The following is a 25,077-nucleotide window of genomic DNA, read 5'->3' as shown; positions in this document are numbered from 1 at the left end:
CAAATTCCAAGATGACACAGATGGAGCAGTTATCAGCAGCCTATGAACTTCACAACATTTCCAGGAAATAATGTCTCTATGCACATTCTCTCACCAGGAGCAAAACAAAAGCTCTAATCTCAAGATGACTATTGAGAGACAGAATGTAGGCTCTCCAGTAATCCTAGTCTTGGACTAAGTGTTGCAGATTTTAAAGGTAAGATGGAAAAATGGGTTAATATCCTAAGAGCTGCAGTATGCACTAAGCAGTTAGATATGAGGGGGGAATCAAGCTATAGCAATCTAAGGGGAGGGCCACTAAATTTAAAAGAGCAGGACAGATTGGGATGGGTGGGCACCTAATGGAATACTGCGGGGTAGCTAATAAATTGAAATAGCTGGAGAGGAGCGATTTCACAAAATAATTGTTTTGTGCTTATTGAAAGTAGAGAGGGTAGGAAATATGTGGTCAAATTAACTTAAGAGGTGGGCAACCAGAGTGACAGTTGAATTTTAAAAAACACAGCAGCACCAAGATGGGGAAGTTTAATTTCTGTGTCACTCACAGAAGAGCCAACTCTGGACTCTCTTCTAGTATAAAATTGCAATTGAAAACAGAATACAAGTAAAACACAATGTAAAGAAAATGCATCATAATATTCAAAATAGAAGGCAGCAATGAAGCAATACAAATTACAAGGAAGCGAAAATGAACTAACCTTTCCCTCGCAGCAACTTGTGGCAGAGCCTGAGTGAGCTTTTCTAGTAAAGCCTTGAAATGTTTTTGTTACCCCCTAAATAGAAGGTTTAGTTCCTAGCTCCACCCTCAGTTCACGGGTAGTTAACCTTAATTGACCTGTTCTGATGTCTGACTCACAAGAGAGACTGCTATGGTCTCTTTCCTAGTTTAAGTATGCAATTGAAAGTAGAATCAAGTAAAACACAGCATAAAGAAAATAATCTACTCTGTACAAAAGTAGAAGAAGGTAGTGAAGTGATATAAATTACAAGAAAACAAAAAACTACCCTTTCCCTCAAGGCAACTTATGGCAGAGTCTGAGTGAGATTTTTCAGTAAAACATTTCAAATGGTTACCTTGGATTACTGGTTCATGGGTATATGCTAAGCATGTGTACAGAAGACCACTCAGAAGCCTAGGCAGCTAAGTCCAATACTAATTGTTTAAGCTAGGCTACCCAGGTGAGGAGTGCCTAGATGCTGCCCTGCGGTGAATTTAAAATTGTCCATCTATTCATACAGAGCAATTTTCAGTGTGACTCGTCTATTTCATTGCTTGACATGCACAGTAAGCTTACACACCAGCCTGTTCTGTTTGTGTGTTAGTAAAGGTTAAGCTTTTTGTTGCTGGTGTTCTTGGTGGTATGTGTTTTGAGTTCATCTGTAAGATCAAGTAGACTGGAATATTCCATGGCTTTGAAAGCCAGATGCAGATCACCTTGAAGGTGTCTGTATGAGACAGAATATAATGAGAGGGCCTCTTATCTGTCATCGTAGCTCACTGCATTTAAACAGGAAATTTTCTTGACCAGAAATCTTTGAGACCTTTCAAATTGGATGAAAAGCTGAGAAAAGTGACTAATGGTCAAAAGATAGCTCTTCATTGATGAGGATACCTGCATTACTGTTGATTAATTTGATTTCAAGGGGAATGACTTTAATGTGATATAAAGTGGTGAATTCCTAATTACTGAATAAAACCACACTGCATTTTTGACAGCAAGTTTAAGCCTGTGAATAGTGTACCAGGTGTTAATCTGATCAAGCTCTTGTTAAAGAATGTGCGTGTCTTCAGGAGAATGTATGATGGCACCCAATTTCCAGCCATGGATGAACCTAATTAGTCCTAGCCCAACGATATCTGCCTTAACATCAGAAAAGCAAATTCTAAAAAGCAGGATGCCTAGGACAGAGCCTTGGAAACTCCACTGGCGACATACTTTTCTGCAGAAGAGGTTCCATTAACTCTTACTTTGCAAGTCCAGTCACTGAGCCAGTTGGATAGCCAGTGGATGATGAATGAATTACTATTAAGATGTGCAAGATTGACAGTAATATCTGCATGGGGAATTGTATCAAAGACCTTAGCAAAATCCAGAAAAGGAGTCTAGACAATGTGGCCCATGTGTGTGATCTCCTTGTTCCTATTAAAGAAATTAGATATATTGAGGGAACAAGACCTGTCTTGAGCAAAGTCAGACTGGTTTGGATCAAGGGACTGAAGTTTCATTATGTCATGGTTTATGTGATCTGCTATGATACATTCCATGAGCTTAGAAATGATACGGTGATACATATGGGTCTATAATTACCTGAATCTGTAGTGGGGCTACCCTTGTGTAGTGGAACCGTTAAGGTTGTTTGCCAAGTAGCAAGCACATAATTGATGTATGACTTAGGTTAAATAGGTTAGAGAAGGGTTGAGCTAAGCTATATTTGGTTCTTACCAGGAGGCAGCCAGATAAACTGACTGTATCCATGGAAGTGGTGGTTCTGTTTTTTGATAGAGATATTAAGACTTGATTGAGAAAGATAATATGGGGAGAGGTGTTAGGTTGTTAACGGGGAAGACTAACAGTTGGGTTAGTGGGATTAAGTTGAGCTAAATTTTTTCAGAAAGGATGTTGGTGATAGTCTGAGGATCATAGTAAATTGAACCACTGGATATTAGTTCACAGCTGTACAGGTTTTTGAATTAGTTGAAGAAGGCCTTCTTGGAAGTGGCACGTTTTAATTCATACATAACCTTAAATTTTTAACAGAATATTTGAGATTGTAGTAACTGAATTTAAGTCCTCTTTTATGGTGTTTCTGGGGGAGGGGGGTGTAAGTGGCGGATATGTTGTATAAGGCTAGTAATTTTTGTTTCCTTTTGTTATGCAACTCCTATATTTTGTAATTCAACCATAACGGTTTATTCATGCATTTTTCATTGTATTTATGATGTCTGGGAACAGAGACGGTGCATAGATAGTACAATCTGTAGCTGAATACAGCAGCTTGAGCAACACACAGGCTGGAGGGTGGCCCATAGAAATTTATCATTCGTCTGAGAGCAGTATGAGGTTGGCTTTGAAGTAGTCCCTAAATGTTGTTGGGTTTAATGCGGGATTGGCGTCACTTCGTAGGAAAAGATTACTGTTTTTGCTGGTCAGTGTTAAGCAGCGAGGTTATGGCACATGATGGAGTGCAGACATTTTCAGCACTGATGAGGAAGGTGTCAAGAAGGTTTGTGACACCAGTGCAAATATGTACAGTCTGCTTTAAGAAGTTGGCAATTGCAAAATATAGGAACCGCTTTGCATATATGCTGTTGGTTGTAGAGTTGTCCCTGTTGCTGGAAGACTAGTTGAAGATGCCTAGAAGCAGTGAGTTAGGCTTGAATAGGTATGTCTTCGAGTAGTTAGGGTATTACTCATAATCAACGCAATACACAGAAGGGGACCTATATTCTGTGAGGATGTAGTCGTTGATTTTATTTGGCATAAAAGTGACTTCAAGAATCTGGGTTAAGTTATGTCTGTAGCAATCTACTTATAAACCTCGAACTTTATTTTTATGAGATGAAAGTCACAAACAGTGACATACCCTAATGGCAGATTTTTCCAAGGGTAAGTAAACACTTGCTCAGCATGCCCTTTCCTCCACTGTAGTGCTATCCCGGAGTTGGTATATATAGTTGGGGGGTGTGGGGGGTGTAGCCCCCCCCCCCCATCTAGGTGGGTTTTAATTATCTTGGTGTGTGTTTCATGTAAGTTTGGGCAAGTGTTTACTTACCGTGGGGAAAATTCACCTTTCAGGTATTTCACCTTTCATCTTGTGAAAATGAAGCTCTGTTATATGAGGTTCGAGGTTTAGAGGTAGATCCATCTGTAGACAACAGATGCATATCCTGCTGTCATGCCATGATAACATATAGAATGTGGTCTGCACATACAGAATGCTTTCTTGTTCTAGATGACAGCAATGGTTGTTTGCACAGAATTTTTAGGGTTCTACATCAGATTGTGCTCCAAACTGGTAGTATTTGTACGAGATTACAAAAATGATACATTGAGTGTGAAGAAGTGTTTTTTCTGTTACTGTATGGTAGTTGCGATAAGTAGATTTTCTTGAAATTTTGCCTTATTTTTTTTTTCTTTTGACTTTTTGCATTCTTGCCTGCAGACCATCAGACTTCTTGCATTAGTTCTGCCTTTCCATTCTGTACCAGTGACTGCCCGACTAGAAAAAGCCATCTTGCAGGAAGTCATGAAGTTAGCTTTACCCTGCCTGTCTGCAAACCATCAGCTATATCTTTGGCCTGTTGCCTGCCCGGTGGTTTCCACAGTTCAAGTCACAGACCACCCTGACTTGCAGCCTAAGAGCCCACAAGTGAAGTGAAATATCAACAATGAACCTACCTGCAGCTTTAGAACACCCTGAAGGGATTGCAGCCTCCAACCCCACTGATGCCATTCCCCTGATCTGCCAATGGATCCAAAATAATTAATGTCCTTGTTAAAGCTTACAGCCAGCTGTTTTATGACTATGGCCTAATCCCTCTCCCAGTGGTTAATAGAGACACCCACATCATCACAAGGATATTCCAAGTCATCCCAATGTGCATGTGTGCCATCACTCATATGGCAGTTAAGACTACCATTATTGGATTGGAAGTGCCAAGCGTATGTCCTCTGATTCCCAGGCTATGTTCAGTGCGGTGTATGTCCCTGCTTGCACTACTAACCCCCCCATGTAGGTAAATAGGCATCTGCAACTCATTCCTATCCCATACTGTTTGGGTGTTCCAGTGCCTGCGATGATCGTTGAACTCTAGTCATCTTGATCTTTGTCAGGGCTTTTTCTACACCATAGAGCTGTAGGGACATTTGTCTTTTTACTGCTGTCATCTAAAGAAACATTCCTGAAGTTTTGAATGCTTATTTCATTTCAGATGGTCAGTGCTATACCAGCTTATGTACTCCATTAACACACACTACTTATCTGCATGCTAATGTGTTCATCAACACTCTGAACACACATCATTTAAGCTTAAAAACCCTGGTTGCCACAATTTTAGTCACATTTTATGTTTAATTTCTTTATGTTGCCAGACAATTGAGAGAGAGCTACTAGTCTACCACCTGGACATGGATGACCCCCTACGAGATGAGCTGTCCAAAGAATTAGACAAGGAACTACCAGAAGACTTCCTTGAAGTGACAGTAGATGATGTAAGGAAACGATTTGCTCAACTAAGAAGTGAACGGTATGTGCATTATTAAACTATTCCTAAAATTTATGAGTAAAAATAGTAGTCTGAGAACTGATAATGTTAAGTTGTCCCATCTCGCCTTCGTTCTTGCTGTTTGGGTTTAGAGCCAATCCTCAGCTCTGACTCTGCCTACTTCTATAGCTCGAGAGCTATTTACCGGCTCGAGGCTAACCCTTATCCCAGAATGCCCAGTGCCAGCTACCCAGATCTCATTTGCCACTTCAGCTGCGAGATTGCTTCGTTACTGGCTCAGGCTTAGTATAATTTTTTTTTATTATTATAATTTTTGTTTATTCTTAAAAATTTATCAAGTTTTTGTCTAGATGTAGTAGTTTATCCCTTATCGCCTTTCTTGTGTGTGTTGTAGCTTTGTTGGCCATCGTTCTATATCTCGCAGGCCTCCCGTTTCCCCTGCACTCATTTAAATTAGAGTCCCCCCTCCCCTTAGGACAGCCGTTTAAATTAGAAGATCTCCTTTCTGTTCCTTAACTGTAAAAAAAAAATAGTAGTGTAACATTTCTAGAGAGGCCAAAGTTTCTGGCTTCAAAAAGTGTGACTCATGCGGTCAGAAAATGTCTCTGACAGATGGGCACACTAGCTGTGTTTATTGTTTAGGGGCTGTGCACCTGCAGGACTCCTGCTCTGTCTGTCATGCATTTAGTTCAAGGGTCCTTCAGGAGCGCAAAAACAAATTAATCCTTCGAGGATTATTGAAACCACAGGATTCCCCGGCTAAAGGTTCTCAGCCAGTGAAATCCTCTAATTCTGTCAAGCCATCGGCTGTATCCTCGGAACCAACTCCTATGCTTGAAGAACCAAGTTTGTCAGTGCCGACTAGCATTGACAAGTCATCTCCTCCCTCGGCTCCAACTGCTACCTCAGAACCACCTTGGAGCCACAAGCCAGCAAGATCTCCTTCATTGGTGCCGATCCGCTCGGTGCTGCAGTCACCCTTATTAGGAAGTGAACACAGTCATCGCTCTTCATCCCACTCCTCTCGATCCTCCAGGTTATCGGATCAGGACATGGAGAGAGTAGTCAGCAGATTGCTTAAATCACAGGGCCTTGCGAAATTACTTTCCAGCCCACCTCAGCAGATTGAGGCTCCATCCGCCTCCATTTCCATTCCTTCTCTGACTACACTTAGTTCGAAGCTGGAGACCATGGAAGCGCTGATAGTAGAACCGACCGCACTGATCACCTCCTCTTTGGTTCCAACGTCCGCTCCGATCACCTCGATTATTCCGTCCATCGAGGTATCCGGGCGCCGAAGCTTTCTCATCTGCTCTGAGGGGGGAAGTGGTATCGGTCTCTTGTCCGACCCCGCTCTCCCTCTTGGAGCTTCGGCGCAGGTGAGCTCGGCTCCCACATTAGCCTCTGAGCCATCGTCCTCAACGCGGAGGAGGACTCCCGTCCTTCGGAGCTGGAGCTTTCTTTGCCTCGGGATCGTGACGCTTTGGAGGTCATGCGGAGCGTGCTGGCCCCTGAAGCAGCCCTACTATCAGCACCATCGGCTCCTTCTCTTGTGCCTGTGCCAACCTCTGCTCCTCCTCCGGCCCAGAAGCGTAGGGAACCTATGCCCCAGGACACCCCATTAGGGTGACCCCTCTTCTTCTGATGCCTCTCCGATCACTCAGAGGAGCCTCCTCAGAAGAAGTGCAAGAGTAAGCACCTAGGCTCCCCTGAGTCTGTCACCTCAGATACAGACCTGGATGAATCGGAAGGATGTTCTTCATCTCACATTGCTGCAGTCCTTACATATGGGTAGTCCGCTGTCCTCGGTCGGCCCGAATACCAAAGTATTAGGCTGACGTCGGTCAAGGCGCTTAAAACTGACATCAGGACGTCAGGGTACAAAAGCGCATGACCGACGTCATTTCCTGAGTCTCTTTTGCCGCATGGTCCGATGCAGAAGCAGCGTTGCAAGTGCCGTTCGGCGTTCTGAAATTTTTCGAATTCGGAGTTTCAGACCGAATCCAAGTTGGCTAAGTACCCCGTTGGGGATTATTTTGGTTTTTTCTTGCCTCAGTGTTTTACCGGATGTCAGAAAAAGTGAATAACTGTATTTCTTGTGGGAAACAGATACCGCATAGGGATTATCATTCTTTGTGTATTCCTTGTTTGGGGCCTGAGCACGACGTTGTTGGGTGTCGCTTTTGTGCTAGGTTCAATAAACGCACTATTAAGCGAAGGTTGGATTGTGCTAGGCTGGTCTTTGGGAAGCGGTGCAATTATAATATGCCGTCGGATTCTCCGGCGCCCGCTTCTGCGAAGAAGCGCAAAGACAAAACAGTTAAACCCAGGCAGGATAAGTCGTCCGTTCCGGACAGGAGGCAGGTCAGGCTGAAGGGGCTTCCCAAGTTACTGTACTCCCCTCCCTTCCGAGGGTGGTTAGGCCTTCTCCTTCTGTTTCCAAGGCTTCTCCCAGAGGCAGGCCAGTTTCAGCTTCTGTTGGTGTCACTCCTAGTTCAGCAGGGTCTGTGCCTAAGTAGCACATGCTTAAAATGGCAGAAGATTTAATTACTCTAATTAGAGGTTCTATGCCCCCTCCTGATAAGAGGCCTAGGGTGGAGCCAGAGTTGGGAAGTTTTGAGCAGGCTTCGGATATTTCAGAGTCTTCAGCTGAAGACTTGCAGGAGTATTCTCCTTATTCTGATTCTGATGCAGATGATTCCACTCCTTCTGCTTCTCCTCCAGAGGATTTTTCTTTTTCAGAGACACTTCATTCTATGAGGGAACATTTTAAGTGGGAAGGTCAGGACTTCTCTGATTCTAGGAAAAGGCTTTGGATGTTTTTGCTGTTACCCCAGCTTAGGCTCTTCGCTATACCCCTGTTCTGGATGTTGTGGAAGATGTGTTTGCAGAGGCTTCACTTAATCCTGATTCTCTGCCTCCTGCTCCTGTTAAACCGGATAGGTATTACAGGGTGCCTGAGGCTCATAAATATCTTTATAAGAGTCCTAGGGCGGACCCAGAGACTATTAGTCAGGGACCTAAGGGTGTCAAGGCCTCTGTTGTAAAAAATCCGGTTCCTCTAGATAAAGAAGCCAGAGCTTTGGATAGATGGGGAAAGAAGGTCTATACATCTTCTACCTTAGCTATGAGGGCTTTGAATTGCCAGTTTCATATGTTGAAATATCAAAACTTTCTTCTTTCTCAATTGAAGTCTAAGGTGGATGCTCTGGTGGAAGGTATTGAGTGTAAAGAGTTGCAAGATTTGGTGCATGTCTCTGAACAAGTGGGTAAGCATTCATTACAGTGTGGTTTTGATGCTGTGCAGGCCTCGTCTAGGGTGGCTGCCACTGGCTCAGTTCTTCGCAGGCATGCCTGGTTAAAGGATCAGAATTTATCTGACCATGTTAAGACAAGGATTTTGGATGCTCCTTTGCAGTCTGATGTGTTGTTTGGTTCAGCTGTGGAATCAGTCTTGAAGAAAATGGAAGACAAGGCTAAGTCTATGCAGGCTGTTAAGGATTTTTTGCAAGTTCAGCCTCCGAAGTTTAGTAGGAATTGGCCTGCTAAGGGGTGGACGTATCCTTCTTTGGATGTTGATTACCCAAGACAAATGGGTATTGGATATCATACACCAGGGTTACAAGTTTTATTTCCATACCTTGCCTCCTTTCAAAGGCATGCCGGACGTTCCTCCTCAGCAAAGACTAGAGGCTCGCAAACAAATTTCTCTACTACTTCAAATAGGGGCCATACAAACGGTTCCTCTGCCAGAAGTGGGCCTAGGATTTTATTCTCGCCTGTTTCTAGTACCAAAGAAAGGAAACACGTGGAGACCAATTCTGGATTTATCCATCCTCAACACATATCTGGACATTCCCAAGTTCAAAATGTTAACGTTACAACAGCTTTTACCTCTGCTGGGCAAAGATCACTGGATGGTGACTCTGGATCTCAAAGAGGCTTACCTTCATGTTCCTATCAGGCCCAGTTGCAGGAAGTATCTGCGTTTTTGGGCTGGGACTTCACATTATCAGTTCTCTGCATTGCCCTTTGGCTTATCTACTGCGCCCAGAGTGTTCACGAAGGTTCTGGCTCCAGTGGTAGCTTTCTTCAGGCTAAGAGGAATACAGATCTATCCTTATTTGGACAATTGCCTGATACTGGCCCAAGAAAAGGACGAACTTCTTCATCATTTGCAGTATGTGAGGGCAGTGTTAAGATGCCTGGGGTATTCTGTGAACGAAATAAAGTCCAGTCTAGTACCCTCTCAGGACATGTGCTTTCTGGGTGTGAGACTGAATACAGCATCCCAGATGGCCTTTTTGACCCCGGACAAACAAAAGAATCTTTCTCTTTACTTCCACCAGTTGTCTCATCAGTCCAGGCTGACTGCAAGGACAGTCCTTCAAGCCTTGGGGTTCATGGCATCTTGTATTCTGGTACTTCCCAATGCCAAACTGCATATGAGGAAGCTACAATGGTATCTCAAGAATGTATGGACACAGCACTGCCAAGATTTGGACACTGTCATTCAAATAATACCTTGCATTCAAAAGGAATTTTTGTGGTGGGCTCAGGAATGTCACCTAAACAAGGGACTCTGTGACCCGGCCAGAGGCGAGTCAGATTTTAACGACAGATGCCTCAGACAAAGCTTGGGGAGCTCATCTAAATGGAAAATGGATACAAGACACGTGGCCTGCCAGACTTCAACATCTACATATCAACTTGAAGGAGATGTTAGCAGTCCAATTTGCATTGATAGCTTTCAAGGATTTACTTCTTCCAGGGCAGGTGTTGATTCAAACAGACAACACAACTGTCATGTGGTACATCAACAAGCAAGGGGAACGCATTCTTATCCTCTATGCAGACAAGCAATGATTTTGTGGGAGACTGCTCTCAGTTTACAGCTAAATCTTCAGGCAAGGTTTCTGCCAGGAGCACAGAACTCCTTAGCAGATGTGTTGAGCAGACAAATTATGGATCCCCACGAGTGGAAATTGGATCCTCATGTATTCCAGAGGTTGACAGTGTCATGGGGAACTCCAGACATAGATCTGTTCGCTTCTCCACTAAATTACCAGCTGCCAAAGTTTTGCACAAAAAGGTTTCATCCCTCAGCTTGGAAAGTGGATGCTCTCTCATTCAATTGGAGCAATCTTCACGTGTATGCCTTTCCACCTCTGCCTCTCCTCCCAAAGGTACTGCTGAAGGTCAGACAGGACAAGCCAAACATGATTTTAATAGCTCCAGATTGGCCTCGACAGCACTGGTACCCATTACTGAGAAGTCTGGTACAGGAGCCTCCATGGCCTTTGCCTTCGATTCCTCACCTGCTGTCTCAGGAGAACGGTCATTTACTCAATGTCAAACTTCATTCTCTACATCTGACAGCCTGGCATATTCTGGTTTAAACCCTGGAGGGTCTCAGCTTCCACAACAAGTTTTGAATGTTATTTTGGAGGCCAGAAGGCCTAGTACAAGGAAAGTTTACGCAGATAAATGGAGGAGATTTTTATTTTGGAGTACAGCAAAGGACTTTGATGTTTCTAAACCTAATTTAAGTGTGGCGCTTCAATACCTTACTGAGTTATTGGACAAAGGTTTGTCCTTCTCCTCTATAAAGGTTCATGCTGCAGCAATCTCTGCTCACTATGACTGTGACCCACCATTATTTTCTCAGCCTTTGTTTAAGCAATTCCTTAGAGGGGCAAAGAATATAAGACCCCACGTAGAGCTCCTACTCCTGCTTGGGATCTCAATTTTGTGTTGGAGAAACTCACTCTACAACCTTTGAGCCTGCAGCATCGGCAGAGTTGAAATATTTATCTTGGAAGACTGCTTTTGTTGGCCATTACCTCTGCGAGAAGGGTTTCTGAATTACAGGCCCTTATGGCAGTTGAGCCTTTCTTAATTTTCCACAAGGATAGGGTGTCTTTGCGTACTAACCCTTCTTTTATGCCTAAAGTGGTTTCTAGTGTGGCTTTAAACCAAACTATTCATTTGCCTACTTTTTATGCAAGCCCCCAAAATAAAGGGGAAAAGATTTTGCACACTTTGGATATTCACAGACAGTTGCGATATTATTTGAGCAGAACTAAAGGGTTCAGGCAGTCTCAGCAGTTGTTTGTTTCTTTTGCTTTGGGTTCTCAGGGCAAACCTGTTTCAAAACAAACTATTTCTAAGTGGATTGGTTTTTGTATTGCTTTCTGTTATTCCCATCATGGTAAGGAGATTCCAGCTGGGATTAGGCCTCATTCCACTAGAGCTACTGCCACTTCTACAGCTTTTTTAAGGGGGGTGGCTACTAAAGATACTTTGGAAGCAGCTACTTGGAGTTCAGTGCATACTTTCTCTAAGCATTACCACCTTCCACTTTACTCTAAATCTAGGGCTGGATTTGCAACTGCAATTTTGCAAGGCATGTTGGCAGCTCCTAATGCTTTATAAGTTTTGCCATCCTCCCTTACCTCTGCTTTGGGATTCTACCCATATGTAAGGACTGCAGCAATGTGAGATGAAGAACATAGTACAGTTTTGTACCTACCATAAATGTAGATGTTCAAGATCCACATTGCTGCAGTCCAATACCCTCCCTCCTTCCCTCTGTTGTTGAAGGTGGTGGTGTGGTTTGTGTTGTACATATTGTAAATATGGTTAGTGCACGGTGGTTGGTTGGGTTTTGCTGGTTTTTGGCTTTGGCCTGTCTTGTTAGGGCCTTCTGACATCTGGGGCAAGAAAAGACTGAGGAAATGACGTCGGTCATGCGCTTTTGTACCCTGACGTCCTGATGTCAGTTTTAAGCGCCTTGACCGACGTCAGCCTAATACTTTGTTATTCGGGCCGACCGAGGACAGCGGACTACCCATATGTAAGGACTGCAGCAATGTGGATCTTCGAACATCTACATTTATGGTAGGTACAAAACTGTACTTTCCTCCAGGTCCCCCTCTGAAGATGTTTCCTTTTCGGACATCCTTGAACTGCTTAGGCAGAGGGGTGGCTGGTCTTCCCTAGCCCCTACCAAGGACAAGTCTGTATACCTGGAGGCATTCGGTTCCCGACTCTCCACCTCCAGGGTGTCTCCACCTTTCAATCCACTCATGTCTGTAGTGGCTCGAAAGTCATGGTCAGCTTCGGATTCTTTGGAACTTACTCCGAGGAGAGCAATACGTTCATAACAGCCCCACAGGACAAACAATTTCTCTCTAAAGGTGTGCCAGTTGATGCCATGGTGGTTGCAGCCACCAAGAAAGAGTTAGCAGAAACTTCATCTGTCCATCCACCAAACAGAGTCTAGGACGATGGACAGATATGGGAAATGAATGTTTTCCTCAGCGACCTTCTCAATAAGGTGCCTGAATTATCTCTCTCATTTTACACGTCTTCAAAAGGATCTCCTAAAAGAGCTTGGAGATACCCTACACGATCCTGCAGCTGAGGGAGCATCAGTCAAAATAGCTTTCCAGCTTGCGACTCTTAATTCTATAGTCAACTCCTCCATGAGACTGATTTCCTATGCAGCCGATGGAGCAAGCAGAGCCACAGGTACAGGCGTGGCTCTCAGACATTGTTGACTGCGGCTGTGTCAATTTGCGGAACCCTTTCGGGCATCCTTCACAAATACTCCCTTTGATAGCTCCTTGCTTTTTGGGCCTCAGGTGAAAGACACGCTTACCAGGTGTGAGCAGGAAGGCAAGACTCTCATTGCCGTGGGAGTCCGTTTTTCCACTCCTAACAGACCTTATACCAAAGGTCAGAAGGGTGGAAAGATGTTGTTTTGGAAATCCCAGGGACCCTTGCCTGACACACGTGGTGGTTTTTCCCGCAGGGGCAGAGGGGAAAACAACAATGGCAGAGGGGGACCGCAAAATCAGGGTGGCAAGCTTTCTCTGCCAAACCCTTCCTGCATCCCTTACGGGTTGCCTGACTGCTCACCTCTGGAGGCAGTCGGGGGGAAGACTTTCTCTGTACCCAAAAGCCTGGCAAAATATAACAAGAGACAAATGGGTACTATCTATCATATCCAGAGGTTACAAAATCCACTTTCTTCATCCCCCTATAAAGTCAAAAAAGTCCATCCCAGATGTCCCACCTAATCTAATGGATCAAGCAGTTATTCAAGTTTCAAAACTGCTAGAAAAAAGAGCCATTCATTAAGTCCCCGCAGACCAACTAGGATCCTGTACTTACTCAAGATTCTTTTTAGTACTAAAAAAGACAGGGGACTGGAGACCAGTACTGGATCTCAGCAGATTGAACATATCTGTACAAAAAGAAAAGTTCTGGATGGTAACACTGCAGTCCATTTTTCCCTTTCTGGGTCAGGACAACTGGATGTGCGCCATAGATCTTCAGGATGCGCGTACTACCATATCAAAATGGACAGACGCTCCAGGAGATTTCTTCGCTTCCGGGTAGGGGCCAGTTATTATCAGTTCAGAGCTCTGCCCTTTGGTCTCACCACAGCCCCCAGGGTGTTCACCAAATGTATGGCAGTAGTCACGGCTCACCTGAGACGTCAAAGATTCCAGGTGTTTCCCTATCTAGGCAACTAGCTCCTAACTGCAACCCGAACTAAAAGCTTTGCAAGTATGGTTTGCCCGGCCAAACCATAAACATCCAAACATCTGTCCTTTTAAAACATGTATTCACATATGAGACACTAATGTGTATATATATATATATATATACTAATATATATATATATATATATATATATATATATATATATATTTTTTATATATTTATATATATATATATATATATATATATATATATATATATATATATATATACATACATACATATATAAATAAATGTTTTGTATGTAATTTGTATTTTATATATATATGATTTGATAATCATTTGTAAACAGCTCTAAGATGGTATGTATATTTGGATCAATCGACTAGCTGGTGGCAGTTGTGGGCTAGTCCTTTTTGCAGGTTCTAATATGCTCATAATTAGATAAATATGTATGTAGGTCGTTTGATATTGTGAAGCACGTCTTTTGTACAAACTTAAAGTAGGATATTCCATTTGGATATGTTAGAACTCTAAATTTTATGAAATACTAGATAATTGGATAGGATGTTTTCCTTTTAAATGACATGCTCACATACAATATACTGAGGTCTATATAAGTGTGTATGTATATATATATATATATATTTATATATTTATATATTAGAAGATATGTATTGTATTTAACTAATATTATACACCAAACTCTACATAATAAGATTTCATACTTTATGAGGAAAGCAATGTATGAGACATACAGAATGTCTCGTAGGTAAAGTTGTATATGCCAAACATGATGCATTTCACAGCATTATTTTTCTTCTTTTTGATATATTAAGCTTCCTCCAAATTCATTTTTTGTTCCACAATTGTATGGAAATTATTGGTTTTGAGATTATTAATGCACTAAACATTATGTTTGAACCTTATTTTATGTTTAAAATATAACAATGCACTTTAACCACCAGGTTGGGCTGTACCATGTTTTCCATTGGTTGGGGATATGTATAAATACTCATTACTCTTAATAGAGGAGAAACTTTACCCACTGATGAAGCCTTGATAGCCGAAACCGGTTTGGAAGTATTTACTACAAGCATATGGAATAAGCTACAATTTTTAATTTTATTTCAGACTTCAGTGTTGTCGTATTGCATTTTGCTGGCCGCTGGTGTTTGGATCCTAACTGCGACCACCAGGCATCAACTCTTATAGGCACGGGATTATACAATATCAACCTGCACCCAACTAGGCATTACAGTAAATTTCGAAAAATCTGCCTTGTTGCCCTGTCAGTCTGTTACATATATAGAAGCAGAATTAAACACAAAACAGATGTTTGCAAGGTTACCTCAGGAAAGAGATTTCTCTATTCGCCAACAGTGTAATTTTTAATGCAGAGCAGAAAGGTCCTAGTCAGACATGCCCTGCAAGTTCTAGGCTCCATGGCAGCTGCCATTCTCCTTGTACCATTAGCGCATTACCACATGAGAGTACTTCAGTGGCTTCTCTTCATGCAGTGGTTCTTCCAGGAACTACCCATGTCTCTCATGATCCTGATTACAGAAACATGCAAAAGACATCTCTCTTGGTGGATGGTCTCCCCACTGGTGACTCAGGGCAGACCTTTCATTCAACCCCCTCCAGTAGCCACAGTGACCACACACACCTCCCTGATAGGGTGGGGGGCATTATCTAGGCAGGACAGTCCAAGGCATGTGGCAACCTCACGAGTACCATCTGCATATCAATGTCCTAGAGATGAGAGCGGTACTCCTAGCATTGCAAGCTCTTCAAGACTCTCTTCCTTCCAGCACTATTGCGATCCAAACAGACATGTCAGTTGTGTGGTACATCAACAAGCAGGGTGGACCAGGTCCTACCCCTTGTGTCGAGAAGCCCTCAGGCTATGGCAATGGGCGATTTCCTCCCAGCGTTTTCTGAGAGCAACGCACATCCCCGGGAAATCCAACGTAATAGCGGACAGGCTCAGCAGGGCTATCCTCATGCCTCACGAGTGGTCTCCGAGTCAGGAAGGTGCGGACCTTGTCTTCTGCAAATGGGGCCAGCCTTGCTGCGATATATTTGCCACCCCCCTCAACAACAAATGCAGCAGCTACTTCTCCCTGCTTCCTCCTCCATGTCAAACTCCCAGGGATGCTCTAGTCCACGATTGGCCTCAGGGACTCCTTTATGCATTTCCCCCTTTTCCCCTAATTCCAAGACTCATAGAGAAAGCAAAATCGTTGGGTTGCAAAATGATCCTCATTGCCCCCTATTGGCCTCGACAGATATGGTTTCCGTTCCTGCACCTTCACCTTCTAGATCAGCCTTGGGTTCTGGACCCAGTGCCAGATCTGTTGATTCATCAGTTAGGCAGGTTACACCAATCCCTTCAGACTCTCAAGCTCACAGCTTGGTTTCTCCACTTCCTACCTTAGCCAGGCTTCCAAGTATCTCCTCAGCAGTTTGCGATATTATTGTATCCTCCCACAAATCAACTACGAGAAAGACTTATGCTAGCAAATGGAAAAGATTTTCTTACTGAGCAGAATCTAGAAACTTAGACCCCCTTTTCAGCCCCAGTGCATCAAATTCTAGAATTTCTAGCAGAGCTTTTTCAGTCGGGTGCGGCTGCTGCTACCATCAGGGTACAACTGGCAGCCATATCTAATTTTCATATTGGAATTCTTAATTCTAGCATAATGTCTCATAAGCTCTGCAAAGCCTTCATGAGAGGAACATCTCTTCTTAGACCCACCAGTGAGGGATCCACCTCCTCCTTGGGATCTCAATTTAGTTTTGACGTCTTTGATTCTGCCTCCATTTGAACCTGCAGCTTCATGTCCCTTAAAATTTCTTTCTTGGAAAACCACTTTTTCTGGTTGCTATTACCTCAGCTAGACGTGTTTCAGAACTCCAAGCACTCTGTTCATCCTCTCTCTCTCTCTATATATATATATATATATATATATATATAGATATATATATATATATATATATATATAACTAGTGTTTCACAAAGGTAGAGTTTCTCTAAGAACCAACCCATCCTTCATACCTAAAGTCTGTTCAGAAAACAATTTAAATCAATCCATCAATCTCCCCACCTTTTTTCCCAATTATAGCAACAAGGCAGAATACGGTCTTCACCAACTGGATGTGCACAGACAATTATGTTTTTACCTGCATAGGACCAAAGAGCTAAGAAAGTCAGACCAATTATTTCTCTCCTATGTTCACAGTAAGCAAGGCCTTCCAGTTTCTAAGGTGACCTTATCCAAATGGTTATCTGACACCATTGCCTTTATTTATCAGTTAAGGCATAAACATCTACCGAAAGGTCATTCTACTAGAGCATTAGCCACTTCTGTAGCCTTTCAGTCTAAATTGCCCATAGGCTCAATTTGTGCAGCTGCGACTTGGGCAAACCCTCATACCTTTATCTCTCATTACATAGTGGATGTGGTCCCCCGTTGCAGAGCTTCCTTTGGTTTCACTGTTCTGAAGAGTCTGTTCCAATGAGCCACCTAGGGTCTTTAAGTGCTAGGGACGCTGTCCCAAACAGCAAGAATGAAGGCGAGATGGGACAACTTAACATAAAGAAGTTATGTACCTACCATAACGTTCCATGTTAGTTGTCCTTCATCTCACCTTCCTTCTTGCTCCCCCCCCTCCTTCCCCCTTCCTGGAGGATTGAGAGGAGTTCACTATGGTTTCACTGGCTGATTTCCTTTTTCTTGGTTCACATGCCAGGTAATTTTATGACTGTTTATTATGATCTGTTATTTTGGTAAATCAGTTTTAGGTTACTGGTTACTTTATATAACTAGTGTGTGCTGTCACAAACTAGATCTGGGTAGCTGGTGCTGGGCATTCTGCGATAAGGGTTAGCCTCAAGCCAGTAAATAGTTCTTGTACTATAAAAGTAGGCCGAGTCGGAGCCGAGGATCGGCTCCGAACCCAAACAGCAAGAAGGAAGGCGAGATGGACAACTAACATGGTATGTTATGGTAGGTACATAACTTCTTTTTTTCTCATGCTCTTCATTGTCACTGTTGCAGTACTGATTCTTGGGTCTTCCCATGCTGAAGCTTGTGGTTGGACCAATTTCCATAGTCTTTGGATCATCCCTAACTGATGGATGTCCAAAGTCGGACATCCGGATATCAGGATATAAGAAGGGCATCCGTCTGTGCAGTCTTCAGTTTTTTCTAGCTGTGCAGTCCAATGCACTTTGTGTGTTCAAAATGCTTGCAGTCTGTCGGCTCATTTTTTCCAGCGTGTCTCCTGTTTCCAGTCAGATAAGTACCCTGCTGGGGATTTTCCTCTATTAATTTAATGTTTAAAAAGGTCAGCAATTGCTTGGATTGTGCAAAGCAAATCCCACATAAAAAGTTTCACTAATTTTTTCTCTTCTGCTTGGCACCTCATCATGGTGCCTTTAACTTGACTGTGCAAATTTTTGTGCAAAAGCTCTCAAACATAGGTCCAAGGTATTGAATGTTTCTGTGGTGGTGTTGCAACCCACTGCTACCACAGGGTCTTCACAAACACCAGCTTCTGCTAGCATCAGTCTGAAGAAACAGAAAGAAAAAAAGATGATCAAGGAGTGTGATATTTCTGAGAAAGCTCTGTCTCTAGGCCTTAAATTGACTGACAGTCCAGGTGAGTCTTCTTTGCAGCCCCCTGGGCCAGTGATTCCTAGGCCCAAACCCTCTGGTGTGACCTGTTGGGAAGCTGCCATGGTTTCCAGCCTACCTGCTACTGTTACCATGACAGACATCATTTGTGTCTGAGTTCACTCAGCAGGCCTCAGCTTCCAGCGTTCAGGTTGTGGGTCGCAAGAGAGGCACCCTGTGCACCTTGGCTACCAAAACCTTAACCAAATTCATGGTCGAATGACCACCACCTCAGGTCATACCTAAATGAATACCTAAACCAAAGCAGACCACTACCTTTTCTTTGACCATGCCTTCACCCACTTCTTCTTAGGCCAAAGCATAAGATCTCCTGAAAATAACACAGGAATTCGTGGCTTTCATGGAATCCAGGGAGCCCTCCCACATTTCTGCTACTGAAGCCTCCCCATCCAAAAGAAGCAGGGAGGAAGCATTTCAGGAAGATTCAGATTACCCCAGCTCAGAAGATGAGCAGGGGTTGTCCTATGCTGAGTACCAGCCATCACAAACTTATCTGAATTCAGACTGAGATGACACCCTGTTTTTTTTCTTCCCACTTCGAGGCCCTCTCTTTTACGGATGCCCTTCCTAGAATGAAAGAGGCTTTCAATTGGGAAAGGAAACCATTTTCCAAAGCTTAGAGCCATTACATGGAACTAAGTTTTTGTCTTCTCCTAGGCCACTGGATATCCCTCCGGTACACACAGTACTGGTTGATGTCTCTGAAGACATTGCTGTACATCTTAATTCTTTTACCACTTGTCCCTAGGAAGCCAGACAGGTTTTGGAGTGCTCCAATCTCACAGACACCGTTAAAAAAAATTCCAAGGCATTGACCTCTCAGTGGTCTCTACTGAATCCGCAAAATGTATGCCTAAGGGGCCATTTAGACATTCCTTACCTAACGATAGGGAAAGTGGACTATAGATTTGGGAGAAAAGCTTATACCTCTGCCACCCTTGCAATGAGTATATTGAATTACCAGATCTGAAGTAGCTACTTCATTTGATCTGCAACCTGTGGGTAGTCGGATCCGACCTCAGATCCGAACCGGCAGCTTTCCAAGATCCAAGCTCCTAGCTCCTCCCCCCTACCCATCATCCCTTGCTACCAACCACATTACCTCAGATCGTTTTTTGCCGCGGCTAAAGACAGTTGCTTCATAGTGAAGAGCTCCTGGCCTGGTGAGATTGTTCTATTATTAGGCTTTTTTTCTGGTTTAAATTTGTGTGTGTGTGTTTTAAAAACCCTTTAAAACCCTTTAAAAAAAAAAAAAAAAAAAAAACTAACTAATCTTCCCTTAGTTTAACTTTATCTCTCCCCCTCCCCCCCCTAGTGTTTGGGTGTGTGTGTGTGTGTGTGTGTGAGAACTTTATGGCTGAAGCTAAGGCCATATTTTCAAAATGTACTGAGTGTGGCCACAAGCTTTCCCCAGCTGATGGCCACACTCAGTGCGTTTTGTGCCTGGGGGCAGCTCATCTGTCGGAGGCCTGCCAGATATGTGCGGCCTTCAACCCTTGGGCACTCAGGGACAGGAAGAACAAGCTGATCCTGGCGGGAAAACTCCCCCAGGAATCGGCTTCTTCTTCCTCTCCCAGCTGGGCTCAAGTTACTCCTGTAACTTCTGCGCCGGCTATTCCCTTAGCTGTACCCGGGACTCAACCTCCCTTATCGGGCACCAGCTCTGTGGAGTCTAGTGCTTCTTCCCACAGGGAGAAGAAGAAGCATAGAGAGGGTCACAGTTCTAAAAGGCGGGCCGAGTCTCATCCCTCGGCTCCGCCTGAAAAAATTCTGAAGTCCCCTGTGAGGGTCTCCGGATTCTCATCCTCTCGGCTCCGTTCACCTTCTTTTTCTCCGGAGCCGGAGGAGGAAGATAGGTCTCCCTCGAGGTCTTCGAGGCGGCCCTCTCGGTTTGCTACGACTGCCTCTTCATGGTCTACAAGAAGCATCTCCGAAGCAGACATGAATCGGATGATGCGAAGATTTTTACAGACCCAGATGCAGATGGGGATGCTCTTGCCTCCCCCCCTTTGGGAGGGAGTGCAGCCCCCATTTTTGCCCCGATCGCTCCTTCTCCAACCCGTTTTCGGGTCTCGGAGTTATCGGATCCAGGCCCTTTTGGATCCGGGGATACGTCGGCGCCGATAGCGATTGTGTCTTCGCCGACTATACCTTCGAGCTTGTCGGATCCGAGCTCTCGGGGGCGAGGGTTGAGCATCGGATCCGAAGGGGTGGTTGTGTCTTCGGCGCCGATTGGGTCGGAGCACACCACTACCTCGGGTCCGATTCGGCTCCGACCCCGATCCTATCCTCGGAGCCGAGGAGGTTACTTTCTCAGGCTGGAGACAGTGAATTGCCCTCGGCTTTTGAGGTAGTGGAGAGGGTACTGTCGAGGTCATCCAGGTCCCCGACCGGGCCTTTGGATCCACCCGTACCCCCACTGTATCAGGGTCTGTCTTCGATCATCCGTCCGTCTGGACAGCCTGCCCAAAGCCTCCAGTTGGTTCCTATGGAGGAACACCACCCTGCGGACGAGCCCTCTTTGGACAGTCCCGCCGAAGAGACGCCTCGGAAGCATAAGTGCAAAAGGAGGCACCTGGACTCCCCCGAGTCCATTACCACGGATACGGATTTGGATGATACAGAGGGCTGTCCAAGGTCACCCCCTGAAGATGTCTCCTTCGGAGACATCATGGAAATGTTGCGTATAAGAGGGGGGTGGTCTGCCCAAAAGCCCTCCCTGGACAAGTCCGTTTTTCTGGAGGCCTTTGAGGCAGGCCCATCTACCTCCTGGGTGTCCCCCCCAGCCGACCCCTTGGTGGATTTAATTACCACCAGGGCTTGGAAGGAGCCCGACACCGTGGAGCCTATCCCTAGATGCCCAGACAAGGTCCTCAGCCCTCCCTCTGATAGACCTTCTTGGTCCAAAGATGCGCCGGTTGATGCTATGTTGGTGGCGGCGGCCACTAAGAAAGAACTTGCCCAAGAAAGTTCTTCGGTCTATCCGGACAAGGAGTCCCGGTCATTGGACCATATTGGGAAGCGGATGTTTGCTTCAGCGACCTTTGCCATAAGGTCGCTGAACTACATGGCACACACCATTAGGCTACAGCATGACTTAATGAAGGAATACGCTGCAGCCCCTCCGGAGTCCATGTCGGTCCCAGACAAAAAGGTTTTTGAGACTCGAATGGCCACTCTAAAGTCCATATCAAATACATCTATGTGGCTTCTTTCCCATGCCACGGAAGGAGCCGCTAGAGCTAGCGGAGCTGAAGTGGTCTTGCGACGTCACTCCTGGCTCCGCCTTTGCGACTTCACGGAACCCTTTAAGGCGTCCTTTGCGAACGTCCCTTATGACAGTTCGGCCTTATTTGGCTCAACAGTTCGCGACACGCTAGTCCAAAGCGAAAAGGATGGGAAGACTCTGTCGGCCGTCGGAGTCTGCTTCTCTAGCCCCCAAAGATCCTTCTCCAGGAATCAGAGGGAGCAAAAGAAGCTGTGGTTCCGTAAATCTCAGCAATCCCGTCCTGCTGCGGACAACTCGTCCTCTAGAGGCAGAGGAGGACAAGGTGGATGCCGGCCCAGAGGCAGAGGGGGGCCGCTTAACTTCGGGTCTAGAGAACCTTTCTCGGACAGACCCGTGCAACAGCCCTGAGGGCTTGCCCGACTGTCCCTCTCTGGAGGCAGTCAGGGGGCGATTATCGGAGCACCTGTCAAACTGGGAGTCCATTACAAAAGATCAGTGGGTGCTCCGGATTATATCCAGAGGTTACACTATACCGTTCACACACCCCCCCCCCCAAAACCCAAACGTCTCCCCGATGTTCCACCCCATCAGAGGGAGTCCGCAGCTCTGGAAATTTCAGAGTTGCTAAGAAAAAGAGCCATCCAGCCTGTCCCCCCAGATCAGTCCGGATTGGGTTATTACTCCAGGTTCTTCTTGGTGCCAAAGAAAACGGGGGACCTCAGACCCATCCTAGACCTCTCGTCCCTGAACCTGTTCATACCCAAGGAAAAGTTCCGAATGGTCACCCTACAATCTATTCTCCCCCTTTTGCGGGAGAACGACTGGATGTGCTCGTTAGACCTCAGAGATGCGTACTACCATATACTAATGGACAGACGATCCAGGAAGTTCCTCCGCTTCCGGCTAGGAGCCAGTCATTATCAGTTCAGGGTTCTTCCATTTGGCCTAACCTCAGCCCCCAGAGTGTTTACCAAAGTCATGGCAGTGGTTGCAGCCCACCTGAGACTCCAGGGCATTCAGGTGTTCCCTTACCTAGACGACTGGCTCCTCACCGCCCCCAACAGGCATCTACTGGTTGTGGCGAGAGATTACGCCCTCTCTCTGGCCCGTTGTTTGGGCATTTCAGTGAATCTAAAGAAATCCTGCCTGTGCCCCACTCGAGCCCTAGATTTCATAGGGGCCAGGTTGGATACTCGGATCTCCAAAGTGTTTCTTACACCTGTCAGGCTGAACAGTTTGTCTCTCCAAATCTCAGACATTCTTCGGAGCCCCGCTCCTCCAGCAGAATTAGTCCTGGGGGCGCTAGGGTCTATGTCAGCAGCGATCGGTCATTCTCTTCATGCCCGTCTGCGAATGCGAGTGTTACAGTGGACTCTCCAGGTCCAATGGTCACTATCGGTCCATCCCTTAGACATGCCGATTCCCCTGAGCAGGGCGTGCAGACACTCCCTTCTTTGGTGGTTACAGGCACAGGAACTCAAAGAAGGGAGACCCTTTGTGATTCCCCCAGTCAAAGCCACGTTGACCACGGACGCTTCTTGCCTCGGGTGGGGCGGGCATTATGCAGGCAACTCCGTCCAAGGCACGTGGACTCCTCTAGAGACTGCTTTGCATATCAACGTCCTAGAGATGAGGGCAGTGCTTTTGGCATTGCAAGCTCTTCATCACCTTCTTCCTCTGGGGACTATTGCAATCCAGACGGACAACATGTCCATTGTCTGGTATATAAACAAACAGGGAGGGACCAGATCTTTACCCCCTGTGTCAAGAAGCCATGAGAGTGTGGGAATGGGCGATTTCCACCAACCGCTTTCTGATAGCCACACAAATTCCGGGACGGTCCAACATATTAGCAGACAAGTTAAGTCGGGTATTCCTCAGCCCTTACGAGTGGTCTCTGAATCCTTCTGTCGCGAAGCAGATATTCCTCAAGTGGGGTCAACCTCGCTGCGATCTTTTTGCTTCTCCCCTAAACACAAAATGCAGCGATTACTTCGCGATAGTTCCCCCCAGAGGGGAATCCCCCAGGGACGCTCTGTTTCATGCTTGGCCGCCCGGTCTCCTTTATGCGTATCCTCCTCTTCCTCTGATGATGAAATTCATCCAGAAAGCCTGTCGGTTGGGGAGCAGAGTAATTCTCATAGCCCTATTCTGGCCTCGACAAATCTGGTTCCCCTTTCTGCGGTCTCACAGTGTGGCTCCCCCATGGATTCTGGACCCCAGACCAGACCTAATCTCGCATCCGACGAGATGCCACACTCCGAACCTGGTCAATCTCCAGCTTATGGCTTGGTTGATCCAGTTCCATTAATGGCTAGGACTCCCGGTATCTCGTCCCCTGTTAAAGCCATTCTGGTGGCAGCTCATAAGCCATCCACCAGAAAGCTCTACAACAGTAAATGGAAACGCTTTTCCATCTGGGCAAAGGAGAAGGAATTGGATCCCTTTACAGTTCCTATTCCCACTATCCTGGACTTCCTGTCCCTTCTTTTTAGACCAGGAGCTAGTGCATCCACCGTTAAGGTCCAGCTAGCAGCCATCTCTCATTATCACGTGGGGGATGGTGTAGATTCCTTGGCGTCAGCAAAAATATGCAAGACCTTCTTAAAAGGCGTATTTCTCTTAAAGCCCCCTGTTAAGCCGGCAGTTCCTCCATGGGATCTTACCTTGATCTTACAAGCATTAACAAGACCACCTTTCGAGCCGGCGGCCTCAGTGCCATTGAAATTCTTATCTTGGAAAACGGCTTTTTTGGTCGCTATTACTTCAGCCAAACGAGTCTCAGAATTACAAGCTCTGTGCATTAAGCATCCATACCTTATTTTTCACAAGGATAGAGTGGCCTTCAGGACTAATCCTTCCTTTCTGCCTAAGGTAGCCACAGAGACTAACATTAATCAGTCTATTAATCTTCCTGTTTTCTTCCCGAATTTCCAAAACAAGGGTGAATACACATTGCACAAATTGGATGTACACAGACAACTACGTTTTTACTTGCATAGGACTAAAGATTTTCGCAAGTCAGACCAGTTGTTTGTCTCTTATGCTAAGTCAGCCATGGGCAAACCAATTTCTAAGGTGACAGTGGCAAATTGGATCTCTCAGTTTATTAGACAGGGATTCACTTCATCTGGGAAGCCAGCTCCGGTTGGTGTACGTGCGCATTCTACTAGATCTGTGGCTACCTCGACGGCTTTTTGGTCTAGAGTTCCGGTAGACAATATTTGTTCAGCAGCTACCTGGTCCTCTTCCCACACGTTCATTTCTCATTACAAACTGGACATGATTTCCAGAAGTAGGGCTTCCTTTGGCTCCGCGGTGCTTCGGAATATCCTTCCTTAGGGACCACCCAGGGTCTTGGGTAAGCTGGGGACTCTGTCCCACAGGTTGCAGATCAAATGAAGTAG

At 45.3% G+C, this 25,077-nt stretch overlaps 1 protein-coding gene across 1 annotated transcript in view; it reads left to right on the top strand.

Annotated features, from left to right (window-relative positions):
* The window catches only part of ASPSCR1 (ASPSCR1 tether for SLC2A4, UBX domain containing), a 4,162,292-nt gene that overhangs the window by 2,398,435 nt on the left and 1,738,780 nt on the right, over nucleotides 1-25,077 (top strand). The window contains exon 8 of the mRNA XM_044068220.1: nucleotides 5,094-5,248. Within this exon, the coding sequence (XP_043924155.1) occupies nucleotides 5,094-5,248 (155 nt within the window). The remainder of the gene's footprint in view (nucleotides 1-5,093; nucleotides 5,249-25,077) is intronic.

Source organism: Protopterus annectens, chromosome 4.part0 (assembly GCF_019279795.1).
Source record: "Protopterus annectens isolate FY-2018-M chromosome 4.part0, PAN1.0, whole genome shotgun sequence".
Lineage (NCBI taxonomy): Eukaryota > Metazoa > Chordata > Ceratodontiformes > Protopteridae > Protopterus > Protopterus annectens.
Note: the sequence above shows the minus strand (reverse complement) of the source record. Positions and strands in the feature narration are given on the sequence as shown.